The 19,599-nt window shown below is 48.8% G+C and overlaps 6 protein-coding genes across 6 annotated transcripts; 1 reads left to right on the forward strand and 5 right to left on the reverse strand.

Annotated features, from left to right (window-relative positions):
• Positions 1-1,755: 1,755 nt before the first annotated feature.
• Positions 1,756-4,377, reverse strand: Pdw03_2769 (Histone deacetylase HosB; the record flags this gene model as incomplete). Its single annotated transcript, XM_014682252.1, has 1 exon — positions 1,756-4,377. The coding sequence occupies one exon, from the start codon at positions 4,375-4,377 to the stop codon at positions 1,756-1,758; it is 2,622 nt and encodes an 873-aa protein (XP_014537738.1).
• Positions 4,378-5,026: 649 nt separating this feature from the next.
• On the reverse strand, positions 5,027-5,317 carry Pdw03_2770 (Histone deacetylase HosB; the record flags this gene model as incomplete). Its single annotated transcript, XM_014682251.2, has 1 exon — positions 5,027-5,317. One exon carries the CDS (start codon positions 5,315-5,317, stop codon positions 5,027-5,029), a length of 291 nt encoding a protein of 96 aa, XP_014537737.2.
• A 1,756-nt stretch (positions 5,318-7,073) lies between these two features.
• On the forward strand, positions 7,074-7,913 carry Pdw03_2771 (Alanine racemase family protein, putative; the record flags this gene model as incomplete). Its single annotated transcript, XM_014682250.2, has 1 exon — positions 7,074-7,913. One exon carries the CDS (start codon positions 7,074-7,076, stop codon positions 7,911-7,913), a length of 840 nt encoding a protein of 279 aa, XP_014537736.2.
• A 257-nt stretch (positions 7,914-8,170) lies between these two features.
• Pdw03_2772 (AP-2 adaptor complex subunit alpha, putative) lies at positions 8,171-11,179 on the reverse strand (the record flags this gene model as incomplete). Its single annotated transcript, XM_014682249.1, has 4 exons — positions 8,171-8,281; positions 8,348-10,287; positions 10,341-10,675; positions 10,728-11,179. The coding sequence occupies 4 exons, from the start codon at positions 11,177-11,179 to the stop codon at positions 8,171-8,173; spliced, it is 2,838 nt and encodes a 945-aa protein (XP_014537735.1).
• A 167-nt stretch (positions 11,180-11,346) lies between these two features.
• On the reverse strand, positions 11,347-12,714 carry Pdw03_2773 (copper resistance protein Crd2; the record flags this gene model as incomplete). The annotated part of the gene is made up of 5 exons (XM_014682248.2): positions 11,347-11,467; positions 11,537-11,546; positions 12,271-12,330; positions 12,398-12,493; positions 12,555-12,714. 5 exons carry the CDS (start codon positions 12,712-12,714, stop codon positions 11,347-11,349), a joined length of 447 nt encoding a protein of 148 aa, XP_014537734.2.
• Positions 12,715-13,828: 1,114 nt separating this feature from the next.
• Pdw03_2774 (Homeodomain) lies at positions 13,829-15,609 on the reverse strand (the record flags this gene model as incomplete). The annotated part of the gene is made up of 4 exons (XM_014682247.2): positions 13,829-14,067; positions 14,132-14,769; positions 14,827-14,964; positions 15,017-15,609. 4 exons carry the CDS (start codon positions 15,607-15,609, stop codon positions 13,829-13,831), a joined length of 1,608 nt encoding a protein of 535 aa, XP_014537733.2.
• Between the last annotated feature and the right edge of the window lie 3,990 nt (positions 15,610-19,599).

The raw sequence follows: 19,599 nt of genomic DNA on the forward strand, positions 1-19,599 counted from the left end.
TGATATTATACCATGTTGTAACTTATTTCACTTCAGACGAAAATTGGATAGATTACAGTCCTACGAGGGGTTGACGTTGTGCTTAATCGAATTCGTCTCAACTCCTACGGTAGGAGTCCTACCGCAACATCTTACCAAGCCCTATCTTTACCCGCCGCATGTGCAGGAATGTAGACCCTCCTTCCGTCCGAACCTGCGTGTCTAAATTAACCTTGCTCGGAACCCTGGAACGGTGGCCCGATGAGGTAATCAAACCCATCTTTCTGGAAGGAGCACCGTCCCCACCAGCGAGTATTACCCTCCCCCTTGTCCCCTTTCCAATTCGTACACTCGTCGATATGTGCTACCTCTGACTGTATCAGGCTGTGACAACTGCCCCCTGCCTTACCAACCTACGGCATCCAGAGGAATACACAGGGTGTTTGGTGTCTTCCATGAGATATTATACCAATTTTCAGGTTGGTACTGTTCATAGTTCAACATACCTTTGGGCGCACGCATTGAACGGTTGCCGGTTGATTCAGCCCTATAATGGACAGATTGAATGAGTTTAGTGGAGGCCGCCGCGATGAAGATGACGAGAGCTGTCGGAAGGCCTATTCCCGAAGTTTTATCTTGCGGGGAACAAGCTTATATGCCCTTAAGTCGTGTTTTCTCGATCTTGATGACAAGATTTCCGGGATTACCACTTGAGAACTCAGTGGACCGTTCACGGTTTGACCTAGAAGATCCGTTGCTTTTCGAACTCAAAAAATGCATGGGGTGTATGCGTACTGCGTCCTCACCCTGTGCACACAATATTTGCTCGGTGATAGGCACCTTGTTACGGAGTTCAAGAGTACCTAATCATAATATGGACCCATTCACAGATAAGAATGGGCTCCATGTTCATCTCATGTGCCTTGCCTCTGGACACGGCTTCGATTCAACCGCAGAGTACATCCAAGCTTTAGCAAAAGCAAAATACTCTCACTGGACTACACTTTCACCTATGGCGACTCTAAAGCTCGGAGTATTCTTGTTGGAGATCGTGGCCATCTATTGGCGGCAGTGGTAAGACGGAGGATTTTAAGGCTGCGGCCAATCTTCACTTCAAATTCATCAACACGGTCGATTTCTGTGATCCAGCTTGGTTTGTAGCCGTTCCATTTAACGGAGAAAGCTGAGTGAATTCGTCGAAGTCCATTTTTCACTCGATGGTCTCAGAGACTGACTTAGTGTAGGTACAGTTGTTATAGGTATGAGCCCGCAGCAATGTTGAATTTTTTTTTTGATGGAATTCTGCGTCTGACATAAAAGCAGGAACAGTTCATTACATTGACCTCAAATCTGACAGCCTTGGTAATAACGAGGTCAAATTAAGAGGGCATCAGACACTGCAGTCCCGTCCATACCATCCAGTACTATTTTGGAGTCCATAACCTGACGACAAGAGAACGGAAGGGTTGTGTTCCTGAATGTCGTCATCTAATATCACAGCCTACAAGGTCTACAAATGACAACAAAAGCTTAGAGAAATTGAACAAAGAATTCTACAAAAGTCAGCTAGGGTATCGAGCTAATATGTGTAAAAAGACAAGAACAAAAAATCATGCCTGCCGCACTATGCATCCTCCATCACGGCATCCTTGGCCGCGATCACGGGAGAACTGCTGGCGGAAGCAGCCGAGCTTCCGGAGGCGCTCTCACGCTTCTTCTTTCCCTTCTTAGGGGACCTTAAAAACCTCGACCAGCGCACCGCCGGACAACTTGCGGTCACGACCGGGTTCCCCGCGCTGGCATGTTGAGAATTATCCGGGGGCCGCCCCTGACTCCCCCCACGGAAGTCGAGATGTGTGGAACTGGGGGGAGGTTCAGGGGGCTGACAGCCCGGTGTGGAGTTCCCGCGCGCGTCTGACTGATGCTCTTTCGACGGGAGGCACCTACAGACGGGGAAGCCTCGCATGAGGCAGCGGGGAGGGTTGTGGCGGCAACGGTGGTCTTCGGGCCCTTGTGGGGCTGGCGTCGTGGGGTGGCAGGGAGAGGGGTGGCAGGGCGAGAAGTGGTGGGCATGGGGGTCGACTCCTTAGACTTGCGCGAGCGCAGCTGGCGCCCCTTCTCGACGCCGATGAGGAGATCGAGACCTCCATTTTGTGCGCTCTGCTCTCGCCGCTGGCGGTTCAGCTCCGCCGGCCGGCAGCTCAGGGTCTGGCGGCCATCGGGGATGATGAGTTTCGAGAGCTCACCCGTGGCCACTTCCCAACTCACTTCTGGCAAAGGGGCAGCGACGATGTTGGCATCGAAGTCCTCGGTGGACTTCCGGTCTCTCCCGGGCGCGACGATCTTTGCTGCGAAGGATTTGGTGGCTGTCAGGTAGGTGGCGGCACTCTTCTTGCGCCCTTTGCTGGGCGTTGGAGCCGCTATGATGGCATCTAATTCACTCAGATTATCTGGAGACCACCACTCACTTTTGACCGCTGATTTCTCACTCAGACCTGACAGATGACTGAGCACACCGGAGGACAACGCGCGGTCACTGTAGCCGCCCTCCAGGACGCTGATGACGCGCCCTTCCACACCGAGGCCCTCCTCTTGCGACATGCGGATGATATCCGCGGTGAACCTGGCGTAGAATTCAGTCGGTACATTCACACCGTGGCGTTGCATGCCGTCGCCTTCCCACTCGCTGGCATCAAACCCGGCCGAGATAAAGATTGCTGCCTTGGGCGGTGGAGCACTTGGATTTTCTTGTCGTTCCTGGTTGAGGTCGATCGTGCGTTGGCGAAGGAATGACCGGGCTTTGATGAGCAGTGCGTTGTATTTTGTCTCGTACAATTTCCAGAACCCGTCGAGATCGGCCCATTTTTCGAGATGAACGTTCCAAATAGACTGATTGTGTGCATCGACACAGAGGCTGGCACCCATGACTTTGTCGCGTTCGCCATTCTCGCAAGGAAAAGAGTTCACATCATGCAAGCTGTAGTAGCCAATTGCTGCTTTGGTGTATGGAGGAGCATCTTGATATTCCTTGAATTTTGCGGCATTGACTCCAGCCAAGTCGGCCCGTTGTGTTTTGTTAAGTAATTTGGAGTTGTGATCGTATGCAATGTCCTGAGACCCATCACCATGGTGAAGATCGAAGTCAAGAATGGCCGCGTGGGTAAGACCGTGGGTGGTTGCTGCGTGTGAAATTCCGACATGAACGTTGTTGACCCAGCAAAAGCCGGAAGGGAAGTTAGCTGAACAATGGTGCCCGGGAGGCCGAATGCAGACGAATGCACGCTGGATTGGACCAGACTTGAAAACAAGATCCACGCCCTCGCAGATCCCCCCTAGCGCTCCTTCAAAGGCATTCACAGACTCTGAGCATAAGTAGAGGTCGCCGGCATTCAGAGCGGGACCATTCGTCCCGAGGCCGTCACCTTCTGCCATCCGTTTTCTGGCCAGTTCGTTTCCATCTGCGATGAGTCGGGACTCTGCATGGTCCCCCATCCATTTCAATTCTGACATCCATTGGGTTCCATGAACGTTCGTCACAGCAGCATCGGACAAATGCACCTTGCGATCAGTCCTGATAATTTGAAAAGGAACATCAGGCTTGTTCAATCTCGACCTTGGTTTAAGTGCGAGATCTTCCGCATATCGGGACCCGAGGAGAACATACGCTGCAGAGATGCCTACAGCGCAGGCGCGTATGCGCTCCGGTCGTTCGACAATGCTCTCGATAGTTCGTTTCGGCGCTGCTAGCTGGGAGTAACGATGGCCATAACAGTCGTCATGGACAACAACAGCAGTTTTCGTACTGACACCACCAGATCGGTGTAGTTCAAGCTCTTTTGAGAAGTGCTCAGCAGCGATAGACGAAGCAGTCAGAATTGGAGCCTCTGGAGCCGGGCTGGAGACAAGCCGTGCGAGATGCATCGCGGGCGATGTTGCAGTGGCTGGAGACCCCGCAGAGATAGATGATGTGCGGCGTGAAGGGTCAGGAGTTGGAGATGATGCTTTGAGCGGTTGTGAGACCGAACGAAGAGATACAGCGGACTTGCGCTTTTGTAGTTGTACAATTGACCCACGTCGTTCGTCTCGAACAGAAACAGAACCGGCCATTCGTGAGACAGATCGCACAGGCTGATTTGATTGTAAAGAGACAGCTCGAACAGATTGGTTAGGCTGCTGAGGAGTAGCAGGTACAGGTCGAGTGGCTCGAACAGATCTAGAGGGGGCATAGGAAGGCACAGGGGGAAAACCAGGTGATGAAGGCAATGGAGTCGCTGTCGCCAAAGTCAGGCGATTCAGAGAATCGATTAATTCCTTATGCGCCTCATCGGTATTGTTGTTCTTAACGCCATTGTCCCCTATTGGCGGGTCCTCCTGAGTGGAGGGGAGCTTGTATTCCATCTGGCAGGTATCGACTCTGCTACCAAGGGCACACAAGGTTTCTTCTCGTTCATTACAAAATGAAATGCAATAGATGATAGGTTGAGGTTTGATGAATAGGGAAGGGGCAACAAAAGAAACAAAGAGACAAAGAAAGGGTGGGGATTCACATGCTTTAAGCCACATGGGGTAGGGGTTTGGTCAATCACCAGACCATAGAACAACGACATACGGGATACATTCTAATACATTTTTATATTGGCCATTGTTTACACAGGGATGGGAGGTGTTTTGTTTTTTTTTTTGGAATTTGATCTTTGATCTTCTTTTGACTTGGTTCTTATTGTGACGGTTAGGGTATCTTCTCTTTGTTGATGACTTTTGTAACAATCCATAGTTATGCTTCATGCTATTAAAACTCGTCTCTGATATAGAAGTTGACACACCCCCCCCCCAAAAAATTAGATGAAAATCCAATAAAATGAGGAATCAAATCTTATGCACATCATTTAGATCATCCACGTGATGGAATATCGTGAAACCCGCAGAATTCCATTTTTCCCCTAGATCCAAACCGAGATCTCCAATTCCCACAAACGCCAGAGCTGTTAAATGAAAGAAAAAAAATAAAACAAAGAACGGAGAATACAAGAATTGTAAATGTCATACCTCAACGCGACCGCAGACCCCGCCATTGATACCACTGATACCAACGGCGCCCCAAAGAATCTTTCTCACCAAAGGAATCTTCTGATCGGCGGCGCATCTTGTTCTCCTTTTTGCGGGTCTCCTTCTCAGACTTGAAGCCATGCGTGGCATGCGAGTTGCAGAAGCAGTGCATGTGAACGGTTTCAACGCTGACACCGGGGCAGCCGTTCCGACGGTGGGCGGCACAGACGCTGTTGCCGGCGTCTTCTTCACATTGACACCATTCGTAGAGTGTAAAATATTGACGGCACATGATTGCTGTTGTGGGATGCTTTTCTTCCAACGTTGTAGTTGCAGTTGACTGTTGACTGTTGCGGGGTGCCCGGCAGGTATCCGCAGCGTGTGTTGATAGTTGATAGTTGATGGACGATGGACGATAAGATAGATTTTGTCGTAATTTCAGAACGCGTTGAACAGAGTACTTGTGAGATAGATATCGATGTATTGACAAGGTAATGAGGATGTCAAATGCCCAATGGTGTGTAGATGGTTTCCGGCGTAGCTACTAAGCCGGACCGGAAAGCCCTGAGAAGTATGCTTTGTAACTGATATCAAGATGCTCAAGAAATTTGCAAGGCTTGTTTAGACCAGCTGAAATGAGACCAGCTGAAATGAGCCGTGATGATCTGAAAAGAGGTGAAAATGCCGAGGATCGGATCTACCGACCAGACAAGAAGCTCTTAAGTTCTTCTGGGCTGCCTACTGTAATGATGAATGAATGGTCATTGACCGAGTCTCTGAGGGGAACCACGGCTATTGATTGGAGCTGACGTCAAAGAAACCCTTTCCTTTCATTCTGGCCCATGAATATATATTTATAATTGTGTTAATAATGGGCTTATACCTTACCTAGACCTTACCCCATCCGTCGGATAGAGCTGCAGGTTACATCTGCCACCAAGTCGTATTCTCGAGGGCGCGATAGGATCTGGAACTACTAATTTTACTCCTGGGCAGGCAGTCTCGAATACTATTCACCAGCTACTCTTCATTGAGAATTGATGCAGCAAACTTGGCTCTGAGTGGGACAGAGTGCAGTGCTGGGGCAATGAAAATAGGATGGGTTTTCAACGAAGATTTAAAAAAAAAAAAAAAAAAACACACACACACACACAAGGCGGTTATGGTTCTGTTTCAACAGGGTCAACAAAGGCAGTGTCGGAAAGAAAATGTAGAAAATGTAGAAAATGTAGAAAATATTTAAAATAGAGAGGAAGATCCAAAAATGCATTACTCCGTAGTTTGAAACTCAACGGCGACAATCTGATCGACAAGACCAGCCGAGAGCCAGTCTGACAGGTTGATACGAACTTGAGGGATCCGCTCATACCCGGGCGCTCCGCATTCTCATCTCTGGACACGCAGCATCTACAACATATGATTGGAGCAGAGGGCTGTTTGGCTTGCCGCCAGGATGTTCGGGATTACTGGCCGACTGAATCCTCGCGCCGAGACAGAATTGAGTTTACAAGTCAGTTGACCTTCTTAGATCGAGATAGATGATCTCACCGTCAATGATCAAATCGTCAAAGACGCAAACGGAAAAAAAGTTTAACAACGTGTGAGGCGTAAGCCCCTTGAGTAATCCCGTAGGCAAATCAGGCCGCTACTGATAGATTACATTAGAGCATTTTTTAACCGCTAACTAGGCCAAAAGAACAGTAGGACAAGATAACATACGGGTTATTTTTTGCAGCTGCATGTATGGAGTTGGAGTACGAAGGATATTAGGCCCTACCATTTTGTTGGGGAGAGTGGATGTCACAGTCACGTGGGCCGGAATGCTCTCCCAGGAAATTGTTGCCTGAGGCTGTCATGGAAATTCCACCTTCCAGAGCTCGGATTTGATTTACCGTAACTCAATTGACTGAGCACATCATTGCAATCCATGCTCCATCCTCAACCTCGAATCTCCCAATGACAAATTGTTAAAAGGAGCACATCGCCTCAACCAACCCCCATCGACATCAACAATCACAACCAACACCAACAACCCCACCCAGTGTGCAATGACAGCCAACACACCACCCGAACCCCAAGCAATGACCCCAGCAACACCAGCGCGCGTCAGCACACTCCTCTCAAACCTAACCGCTGTACGTGCGCGAGTGAATACCGCTGTCCTCCAATCCCCGATTCCTAGTAAACCAATCCGACTCGTCGCCGTCTCTAAACTCAAGCCCGCATCCGACGCCCTAGCCCTGCACCAAGCTCCAGGGGCGCAACTCCACTTCGGAGAGAACTACCTTCAAGAACTACTCGAGAAATCGCGGCTGCTACCCGCAACCATCAAATGGCACTTCATCGGTGGGCTGCAGAGCAACAAGTGTGTGACGCTTGCACGGGACGTGCGCGGGCTGTGGGCAGTCGAGAGCGTGGACTCGGAGAAGAAGGCGAAACTGCTGGATAAAGGTTGGAGCGAGAGGGGTTCTGCGATGGCAGCTACCAACCACGAGGAGGATGGGAAGCTGCGGATCTATATCCAGATCAATACGTCTGGCGAGGAGAATAAGGCTGGTGTTGAGCCTGCTGGGGCGGCGGCGCTCTGTCGATATGTTCGTGAGCAGTGTCCCCGGCTTCAGTTGCAGGGTCTCATGACTATTGGAGCTATTGCCAGATCGCAGGTGACGACGGTGGAGAATGAGAATGAGGATTTTGTTTGTTTGAGGGAGACGAGGGATCGGGTAGTAAAGGAGCTTGGATTGGTTGGGGATGAGGCTGGGTTGGAACTAAGTATGGGGATGAGCTCCGATTTTGAAGGGGCGATCGCTCTTGGTAGTGATCAGGTTCGCGTTGGGACTACGATCTTTGGGGATCGACCGCCCAAGGCGGAGGCCAGTGTCGTTTGAGCTTGAGGGCTGGGGTGGTTATGATTTACGATTGCGTGAAGATTAGATTTCAAAAGGATTGGGGCTTCAGGTGGTATGACCCACTGAGAATGCTGAGCATTAGATGCACCCTATGTAAAAAGGATTTCTATAGTGACTTTGCGGGCAAGGATTTACACATGCGAGGGATGTGATTGTTCCACAGGAACTTGCTAGTATTTTAACGTGGTTATTCAGTCAGAGATATACATGAATACTTCCTTGTCACCTGCAGACGCCTAATCAAAGACTTCGTCTGCTCTCATGCCCTGCGCCAGCTTCACTTGCATCTGTCTAACCAGTGACTGCGGGACCTCTTCTTGGGTCGCACGAACTGTGACACGGTACATCTGAGCGAAAGAGTTAGCGTGACGATACCCAAAGAACAAAGAACATAAACCACTGCTGATGCATACCTTCTTCTCGTAGTTGGGCTCCAGCCGCAGCAGACAGCCGGTCTTACCTCCCTCGAATTGGTACACAGCACAACCAACAATGTTTTGAGAGTTTGGATCGACCCCATCCAGAATCTTGAATGCGAATCCCTCGACAATCCTCCGAGTGAATTTCTCGTTGGCTGTCTTGCTTTTACCTAGCAAGCCAAAGGTCTTTTGGGATTCCAGCGGTCCACCGCCAATCTGGCGCCATCGCTTAAAGAATTCCTCGGCCGAAAGAGACGAGGATTCCATGTAACGGTGCATCAGGACAGGCAACTGGAGTGTGTAAGCCTGGAGAGCACCGGCCAAGTATGAAATACGGATGGTAGGCGCCTCTGTGAAGGGGCCGTGCGCAGTGCAGAACAGAGTCTGCTGCGTCTGTCCGGCAGCCGGGATGGTTGGTTCGGGCAGGTTCCTCGTGTCGATCTTCAATTGAGGGGAGGCCGGGTTATCGATGGTAGTGGTAAGAGACCCGATGGGGTACGTGGACTTGTTCGAGATGTAAACTTTCACGACACCCATAGGACCGCGGTACTCCGAGCGCAGTCCGACTTGGATCTGTGCATCTTCGAAGAGCACACCCTCACGCAAGAAGAACAGTCGGTTGTAGCCGATGTCCCATTCTGGGGTAAGATGAGCGGCACTGGCCATGTTGGGGGCTGGGGCTGATGGGCCGCTGAGATCCAGGCCTGCCAAGTCGCCCGATGCACTGACTGCATTGGGTGCGCTTGCTGGGCTGGCTGGATTACTAACGGATCCAGTGCGTGTGCCATTAACGATTGTCGTGAAGGTGCGCTTGAGACCGGTGTTCTGTGCCAAGAGCATTTCCTGCTTATCCGCATTCGCATCCTTTCCACCGATAACCCAGGTCTTCTTCTCACTTGCACCGGCTGTCTTCTGGTGCAGCCGAGAAAGTAGAATGGAGGTTCGCTCCGAGAAGGGCGGCATCTCATCACAGACCGTTCGCAGCAGATTGTCGGTCGGGAGAGTAGCCAGCGACAGGTACTCAAATGCTCGTTGCTGCAGTTCGGAATCGGGAGAATGGCTGTACAGGCGAAAGATTTGCAAGAGCTGGGGTTTGATTTCGGGGAACAAATTCACGAACTTGACGAAGGACGAAAGAATCATGGCGCGCGCGTTGTCGGAGCTGGAGAACATCTTGGCCTGTAGGGCCATAAATTGCTCAATTGGGCTTGAGCCTGCATTTTCGGCGATGAGGTGGCCGTACTCGCCCAAGACGTAGCAGCCGATTTTCACCAAGCTTTCATGGCAATCGGACTTCATGTAGCCCAGCAAGGTGTGTGCTGCATAGGCTTGTAGTTCTTCGTTGTTGGTCACGATCTGAATCACTCGTTGCCATACTTCGTCGTTGACATGTTCACCTGCCAATGAGAGCAATTTTAATGTCATATCGATGTACCACTGTGCATCGGCGGCATATTTCTCGGTCAGAATGGCGACCTTGAGTACCATTTCCTCTCGAATGGCATAATCGGCGGTCTGCAGGTATCGCAGAAGCTCGTTGACAATGGGGCCGGCATTACTGGTATCACACATACTGTACAACAGGTCCAATCCTTTGCGACGAACACTGATATCGCGGTCTCGAAGCGAGCCCAGGATGATGTTCTGGTGCTTTTTAATCGGGTCAAGGGTTTCAGCTCGAGCGGCGAAATGGGTCAGCGCATCCAGACCAAGGTATCGAACGTTGGTCTCCCGAGATTGAATGTATTTGCCTAAGCGGGTGGAGATTTGCATCATGAGATTGTGCTCAGAGTCGAGGTGGATGAGGAGGTTGATGGCTTCGAAGAGAATGGCGTTTTGGGCATTGTTCTGCTGGACGTTCTTGGGTGTTTCCATTGCAGCTAGCATCATCTGAGAGAGAGACTCTCTAATAATCTCGCGAACATGGCTGTCCTCTGTAATTGTATGTGAGAAACCGAGTTATAAGTTACCACGGCAATAGACTTACGTGATGGAGGATAATATTGTAACAGGCGCAAGAACTTAACCTGAATCCATGGACACGGTACGCGGTAGTAGAGGTAGTCCGGTGCGATTTCGTTGTCAACCACGATCCGCTTCAACCGCTGCGCAGCCTTGACATAACAGCCTTTGTATTCCTCTGGCAAGTCCTGAGCTAGTGCCATGACCAAAGAGGTGACAGAGAGCGTTACTCCCATGTCAGGGTCATCCATGATCGATATGATTCTTTCGGCCCATTCGTTTCGCACGATGCCGGGGTATTTGCGGTACAACCGAAGTAACGTTAAAGCAGCCTTCTTTTTGACGAAAGCTTTGGAGGTTCTAGGAAATCTTAGGATAATCATAACCAGAACAAGGAAGGTCCCAAACTCACGGCGAAATAAGCAGCCTGTGAACCTCAGAGCCGAGTGCTTCTCCAAGCTCTTTACCGCCGACATTCGCGACGGCATGCAGGGCCAGGCAGTTATTCAATTCATTATGATCGAGCAGATCCTTCCGAATACTGTTGACAACCAAATGAAGCAACTCATGTTCTTCGTGCAAAAGCAATGTGACAGCCAAGTATCCGATCTGCTTCTCGGAGTACTTGGGCGATGAGACCAAGTTAACAGCCTCGAGATGGCCGAAGTCCACATCGTAACCCTGAATGTAAACGTAGAGCAATTTGCAAACGTATTTCTTCTTCTGGTAACCATTCAGACTTCCAGACTTGAACTTCTGCCGAATGTTGGCGAGCTCCTTATTCACGCGCTTCTCTTCGAGCTCTCTAGCGCGGGCATTCCGCAGATCAGCAATGAACTGCACAAGCCCTCGCATGGACGACATGGCGACGGCAATAGTGTAGCGTGTTTATCAGTCCACGGACGCGACAAAGAATTAACGACTATCGTATGGCGGGGATTTTGATCGAGGTTCGCCCTCGCATGCCACGCGGGATTATCACCTCAGGGGGTTCGCGATCGGACGCACAACGTCACACAACCATGTCCCGGTTATGCTGGCGATTCGATTATGGGGCATTGGCCGTGCGGCGTGTCAGGTGATGTATTTCCGGCCTCGTGGAAGTTTCTGGGAAAACAGGGGGGTTGGGTGTGGGTGTGAGGGAGATGAATTCTGGGGAGCTTGTCAGCAGTGGGTGGTTGGTGTGGGCCGGAGGTATCCGATTGAACCACGGTAACATACAGAACAGCGCCTAGTTTAGAGATCTCAGGATAAACAGGCAGAGCAACACGCGAAGTCGAGATGAGTCCCTCCCCATAACTTGTCCGCTCCGTAATTCATTTGGGTCACTTCCGCTGTCGATCAGCCTGGGTTCCGCTGTGGCGGTGTGTGGCAGCGGAGGAATACTGATCCGATGTGGCGGTGCAAGGGGCAAGTAAAAGTTGTAGATTTAATCAGCCTACGGAACTGAATCGCAAGAGACTGATTCCCCGTGAAACCCCCCCCCCCCCCCCCCCCATGTAGAAGACACTCAGAAAAGAGGTTGTCTAATGACAGTTTCAACATGTTCCCCTTAATCTGCATATCCCCTTCCAAACAAGCTTTTGAGGCTCGACAGGTTGCACCAAGTCTATTTTAAGAAGCATGTGCATTCCCGTCTTGGAGCTACCCCAAGTCCATTTCATTGGCTTTTAGCCCATGAAACAAAGTAGCCTATAAAGTTACTCGCAATTCTTTCTTTGCGTTTGGCACCCGGTTGGTGCCGATACATCTTGTACGGAGTAGTAAAAATTGAATAGTATTAATGTCTCATTTCAAGTATCATTTATGTTGTAGTAATTATTTTGACAACCCCAAGCAACCTCATCCAGTAAAAAAATGCCCAAGCCCAAGACGCCACCACCCCATCAAGGCGGGGTTGAAAAATGCAATTATCAAAGCAAAGATAGAAGTGAATCGAGTCACTTAGGCAGTACCGGTGAAGTCAACTTCAAGGGCAGAGTCAAAGGCAGCGGCCTTCTCGCAAGTGCAAGAAGCTAAAGTCAAATTTAGCAGGGCATTCAATATCACAAATCGCATTTGTAGACGGAAACTAAAACTTACCCTGAGGACGGCTGCCACAGGCACAAGTCTCACCAGTGATAGTCTGGTTCTCGGTGACGGAGCGCTCACAGGTGCATTGGCCAGCTGGACGAGAGCCTATTTCAAATGTGTTAGTACAGTGTTTCTTCCGAATTATCAGCGTAGTGGCATCACATACGGCATGAGCAGCGGGGACCAGAAACAACGTTCTCGGAAGAAGCTCTATTGCAGCTGCAGTGGAGGGCGCTCTGCTGGCCACAGGAGCACTTGGCCTGGGCGGCGCAGACGCAGGAGCCGTCTTTGGTGATCTTGCAGCAGGTAATAGTGGGGTGGACCATTTTGGCGGGTTGATTTGATATTACGTCGCTTTTTGAAGTTTGAGAGATGATGTTGAAAATGAGGGAGTTTGTGAATTTGCAAGATGGGAGTATGAAAGATGAAGAGATGAGATACTGTTTGAATCAAGATGAGAGTGTATATGGAAAAAAATGTTACACAGCTTCTACAGGTTGTTTTATATTGTTCTGCATGCGTCAGAGATGAGTAGTGATTACCAATTAAGCAGCTTTGATTGGCTAGAAGGCAATTCATCACGTGATGTGGCGTTCTGTTTTGGTAGATGCTGATTGGCTTGTCGCGAAGACTAGCAAATACGCGCCTCTTGAGTGGCTGGATAACATGGCCTGACGGTGGATGCGTAGAGGCGAGAAGAATTTGATTACTTTTGTCTTGACTCTGATTCGCTGTGTTGGATTTGGATGACCTATATAGGGTATGTAAGCAAGGGGACTATCGTTTAGTTGCATCGGGAGCTCTGACCTTAATGAGTCAAAGTTCAATGCTAGTACAGAACAAAGAAAATTGGATATCAGGATGTGTACAGTGCCATGGAATTGGAGGAAAGTAGAGAAACAACTTGGTGTATTTGATTCAAATGAATTGTAGACTTGATAGTCTGTCCGCTTCTAAACACAGTAGCATCTCTATACCGTTTCAACCCTTCATTCACCCCGAGGCTATGCCAGAAACAATTAAAATTAGACAAACTGTCTCCCAGACAATGATCGCTAGATTCCAGACCGGACCAAAAGAAACGCGAACGAATGGGAACAACATGATGTGAAATCAAACCAAACAATGCACATGCAGGCAAGGAAAAGTTTTTAAAAAGAGATTTGATAACACAAGGCACAGATGATATCCAAAAAGAAAGCCCATAAAACAAAAACCAGAACTGTTGAACGCTATGAGAATGATTAATGATTAAAACTCGCTGATATAGACCACAGATCCTTGGTTAACCCAGCTAACCAGTTAACAGAAGGCGGATGAGAGAGATGAGATGGAGATGGGGATGAAGATGGGGGACGTGGAAAGCAAAACAGGGGTGTCGTATTAGTAGACAAGTGGAAGCCGAATTTTTTTTTTTTCAAGCCCACTGTCTTGCTCCTCTCATTGCTGAATATAGTTGGGGTAGTTGTAAGATGGCTCTGAAGTAGGGAGATTCAAAGTTGAGGTGTTTGCTTGCGTGTAGGGAATTGGTGTGCCCATTGGGCCTGCGGTAGTATCGTAGGAATAAGGCCGGTAATCTTGTGCTGCCGAGACTGGCAGGTTCTGCATGGTGGCCATGGGTCGGCCTTGGGTCGGTAATTGAGAGCCGATTCCAAGACTGTAGTTCGGTTGTTGGGGGCCTGCATGAAATCATCATGTTAGGAAGTTGGTTGGAGAATGTCGAAAGAAGGAGAGAACACTAACCTAGGTTGTTCATATCGTAGGTAATATGTGAAGCTTGAGTGTCTGTCGGCGACACTGAGCCCTCGAATGATTGATGTTGATCATAAGGTCCCATACCCGGATGACGAGGCATAGCGTATTCCATGGGCCGTCTCATGTACGGTAGACCTGGCTGGTTTGGCTGTGGTCCCGCGAAGCGATTGTGCATAGGATACCCCGCATATGGCGACGGATGGGCCGATGCGTCGGACAAGCTGCTTGATCTAGTAACGGGATAATCGTTGCGGATGGATCTATGTAAATCGGACATGGAGGCGGACGCAGCAGTACGGAACATTACATTCGACTGAGACATGCTGTCGTTTCGTCCTCCAGTCGAGGACATGTAGGTCCCCGCCGTTGATGCAGAGCTGAGAGGCGAAACGAGATACTCCTCTTCGTTTGGCCGGGCGTAGCAGTCGGTACGCAGTGTTCTCAAAGCCCCGAAATCAGGATTTGGAACACCGTAACCTTGTGGGGATGCCACTGGCGTCACACCTGATTGTTTGCCCCCAAAGGGCGTGCGGAGAACTTTTGTGGTATCGAAATCGTCAGGAAGGGCTCGAGATTTGAGCATTCTCTCCCGATCATTCGTAGTGAGACGCTTGAGCTTTGCTCGCCTGGCAGCACATCCACGTTAGCCAAGGACGGACGATTCTACTAGTTGAACACTCTACCTATTTTGAAACCAGACTTGCACTTGACGCGGGGTCAAACCAGGGATTTCCCTCGACAGACGTTCTCGATGAGCCGCATCGGGATGTGCCTGGCGAGTGAACTCACTCATCAGAAAGCGGGTTTGGTTATGTGTTAGACTATATTTCTGTCAGCAACAGTGCGCCGGGCCTCGAAGACAAAGTTCCGTACCGGAAACGCTTCATCTTCTTCTTCTCCATCGAAGGCGATCTATTATCATCGCTACCCATCATATCCTTATCGTCATCAGGACTGATTGTCGATTCTCTCTCGTGGTCGTCTCTCGAGTCATGCGAGCCAGAAAACGAAGAAACACCCATCTCTTCAGGATGGTCACCGTGCCCGACCAGGGGCTGAACAGTTGAAAAACCCCGCTGATTCAGACTTGGAATCTCCAATTTGACACGCGGAAGCATATCCTGTTTCGCCGTCTCCAGCCGGTGGTTGACCGTATCCCGTGCAACATCTCTCTCCAAGTACGGCGCCGAACCCATGCTGACAGGCTGTGCCACCGGATTATTCAAGGTGTTTTCAGTCTTATAACCAGTCGGTTGCATATCCACAGAACGAGCGGGAACGTGCACAGGAACAGGAACGCCAGACTCCTCTTTCTTCTGCACTGATAGTCGCGGTGAGATAGTCCTGGGCCCCAAAGAGAGTCTCTCGCTATTTCGCGCTGATAGGTGAGATGAAACTGTAGATAGGGGCGAAGGAACTGGCGAAGATAACGAAGGCAACCAAAGGCAAGGGCCACCGACTGACATGGTACGTGGTCTGGTTTGGGTATGTGTATGTGTGTATGTGTGTATATGTGTGTGTGTGTGTGTGTGTGTGTGTGTGTGTGTGTGTGTGTATGTGTGTATGTGTGTTTGTTACCCTTACCCACGATCGTTCAAGATTAAAGACAAGTTCTCCTTTGAAAAGGAAAAAGAGGTAGAGTCAAGACTTTTTGTCAAAAGAAACAATAGGAGAAATTCTAGCCCAAAAAGGAAACGGTAGACTTCCCCCGATATGAGACGTTGGTGGGTCTGATGGAAGTGCCGCCAAAAAAAAAGGGTCAGGATTTCTTCTGCAATTAAAGTAAAGGGTGAAGCTGCTTTGTTCCAGAAGTTGGAGAAAATAAGAAAGGGGATTATAGGCGCCAAAAGAATGACAGGTGAAAAGGAACCGGTGTGTCTTCCAGAAGAGGAGAAAAGAGGGAAAAAAACAAGGCCTAAACGAGGATAAGACGTCAAGCGGGACAACTGTCTCCAGCCTTTATTATCCTTTTTTTTTTACCCTTTCCTGGATCTGAGATCGGCCCCGATTGATTTTGATGATCGTTACGCAGCTGGGCAGTAGCTATAAGGTGTTGAGAGAGAAGCACCCACCAAAGTGAAAATGTGGTACCTGGGACACACGCCGCTAGACTAGGATCGACCGGAGATATGCTGTGAGGCAAATAGCTCTTAATGGCCAAGCGAGGTAACGGTGGAAATACAGGGATATTAAACGGAATGGCCCCAGGGTCCACCACTTTGGCAACTCGACAAATTCCCACGTACAAAGTAAAAGGATGCAAGTGATCACTTGGAAATAGGATACCTCTTCACCCCTTGTAGCCTACATAGATGAGAGATGATTCAAAGTCCAAACGGAAAGACAAAAAAAATCAAGAGAGAAGCACAAGCAGTTCAGCCAAAACCAATTCTCAGAGGGTGGGCCGGGGAGGGTGAGACTAATGTTGTACATGTACGGAGTACGGAGTACATAGGTACGAAGTAGAAAGTCCAACAGATCACAGACTCAGCGAGTCCACAGATCAGCACCAGATCTATTTCCCTGTATGAAGATCCTATACCAAACGGTCCATAGCGGCAGCCGTTAACCTCGTTGGTAAAAACGTCAGGTTACAGATGGTATGGAACGATACAGATAGCTAGTCAGTATCAGAAACCTATAGGATCGGCTCGGAGAAGACAGTTGCAGCCTCCGATCCCATGCCCATAGTCGGCAGAAGCCCTTTTACCCGTAAGGCGTCCCTGGATACGATGTGACAGGTACAGAAGAGTCCAAATACGGGGTAGGAGAATAGCTAGACTACCGTGCACAGAACAAGCGTTTATCACAATGGTCACGGCCGAATGTTCAAGGGGCATGGATCCATGGAAATGTGGGAATCGTATGGTCCGCCTAAGCTGAAAGGCTAGGAACCACCACGTCAACCTAGCTCAGGCTTGGACGATAAAGGGGATATAAATGGGTCCTGCGGGACCCCGAGACCCGGAGAGGAAAAGAAAGGAAGATAAAGGGGAGCGACAATGCCCCTACTTGTATGTCTTTTGTTTTCTACATTGAAGTGAAATTGACAACAACTTGGTTCGAGTATGTATACTTCGTAGAGGTGAGAAGAAAGAGAGAAGAAAAAAAAAAACCAAAAAAAATTAAAACTTCGGATTCCTGCATGGGACGTTACAAATAGAAGACCCTCGGAAGACCCTCGGGACGCATACCAGGCCATGTGGGAAGGACTACGTTTAGTGGCATGTTGGGTCCCATAAGCGGGCACCCTAAGCCGGAGCTAAAGAACCAGCCACTCAGCTGGCTGCCCGCCACTGCCTCGGAAAGAAGCGAAGATGAGTCGAGACTGGAGATATTACCAATATCTTGGAAAGAATAAGAGAACGACATGGAAAAAAAAAAGGAAAGGGTAGAAACGTCTTCAGAGAACAATATACCTAAAACTTCCAAATAAGAATGAACCAATGCGGAGGATGTAGTATGGAGTATATACAACACCATTTGAGCAATGTTTGAGACTTCAGAAAATGGCTCCAGTTTATCGGAGCGGTGTAACCTTTGTAGTGCCTCCGAAGAAATTTCGATAGTTCCATTAGAACGGCGGTTACCTTGTTCAGGAACAAGCGGACCTTGCGAAAATCACCAAATTAGATGGCAAAGGGGGCCGTTTCCTCACAGAAAATATCCCATGGTTCGGTAGGATAGCTCCCCTGGAAATCTCCACAATGTGAAACCATTCGAGTCGCAGGTGAAATGAGGCGTTCAACGGTACTCCGTACACTCTTTGAGCCTGTGGGTCAGAAAGGTCTGAAGAGTCTGTTGTACCGGGTACATCGGATATCGGATAGGATTCATAGAAAGTCCTATGTCAGGGCATCAATTTTTTTTTTCCCGACAGAACATCCCGAATAACTATCTATGTTGTAGATACCTAGATATACATGTACACACACCATTTGCTTCGAAAATAAAAAAGTGTCAAGGTGGATCTCGGAGGAGAAAACTCGGAGCCGTTGGATTTCGATCGCACGGTCAAAATGATGATCGTTCTAAATTCTTTTCTAATAAAATTCTTTTTTTTTTATGAAGAGAATTACTCGGCGTACTCCGTACAGGAAATAAGAATTAAGAAATTAGAATTAAAAATAAACGAATGAAATTAAATTGAAAGAAGGATCAGGATCACCGTTGCAACGTATGATGTTCGTCCTTGTAATCTCCCTTCTGGAACGTGCTGTGCGGGGAAACCAGATTGAGTGTATCTTCCCTTATACACTCATATACAGTAACAAGTTGTAAGCTGCGATGTTGTATCCTTCAGACTCCGTACAATGTAAGTAGATACCCTGTCATCCTTAATAATACTTAATTCTAGGACTTTAGAAGAGGAAGTGGGTAGCACAGGCCGATCTCTTGGCCGGATGAGACCCTTTTCCCCTTGATTAATTTGAGAGTTAATCTAACAATTTGCAGCATAGTAGGCTGTGCAGTGCGGAGCACGGGGTGATACAACTTCAAAATAGAGCATATGGTAAGGAGTACAACATACGGAGTAGATAACCTGTGCTCTGCTAGAGACGTATACAGGTACGGAGTACTCTGTAAACTTGTACTCCGTATACATGTGCTCCGTACTCCGTACTCCGTACTCCGTATACAGGTATAGACAGTTCCCGATCTAGCAAGGTGACTATCGCATTTTGCCTAAAAAGAATCAAAGTGGATCATAACGAGAAGATGAAAAAAATTTTAACTTAAAAAAAAAGCTCCCGCAGATTTTATTTGACATCTCCAAGAACATTCATCGGTTCATCCATACTCCGTCCTCCATTTGCTCCATATAGGATGGAGTAGGGAGTACAGAGTACGGAGTACTTTGTACAAAATCAAAATTGCAAAATATAGTTTCCACATGGCCAGTGCATGAGATCGGGCCACATGGCCACCGTTATACCTACCTTCCATCTCTTGTATAGCGGGTGTCCACTGATGGAGACTAACCTCAACGCTTGTGTCGATAGTGGTTCAGACTGTTGGACTTGTGCTTTGGATTTGATTTGTTTACCTCAGTGGACACTGAATAGTCTACACAGGTGCATTGGACTTCATAGGATCAGTGCGCAATTTTCCTTTGAGGGGGCTTCGCTTGCTCTTCTCGAACCCTATTTTGTTATAGTTGAACTACCACATTGTTGTACATCCTCACGAACTACTCCGTACTCCGTTCTCCGTCGAAGCGAAGGATTCTTCTAACGAAAAAGGGGGCCAATCCAAGTGGACGGGTGGGGGTAGGAGCCCACTTCTGCACCTAACGGTTCAATCGGGTTGTTCTCTGTGATTCTTCTGGACGGAGCATATCATACCGCTCCTGGCTCCTGGAGACTCCATATTCTCTCCTTTTTTGGGGGGGGGGAGGGGAATGAGTTGGTTCGAATGAAGTCGCTTAATATTACTGCCTGCTCCGTAATAAACCA

Source organism: Penicillium digitatum, chromosome 1, assembly GCF_016767815.1.
Source record: "Penicillium digitatum chromosome 1, complete sequence".
In the NCBI taxonomy this organism is placed as follows: Eukaryota; Fungi; Ascomycota; class Eurotiomycetes; order Eurotiales; family Aspergillaceae; genus Penicillium; species Penicillium digitatum.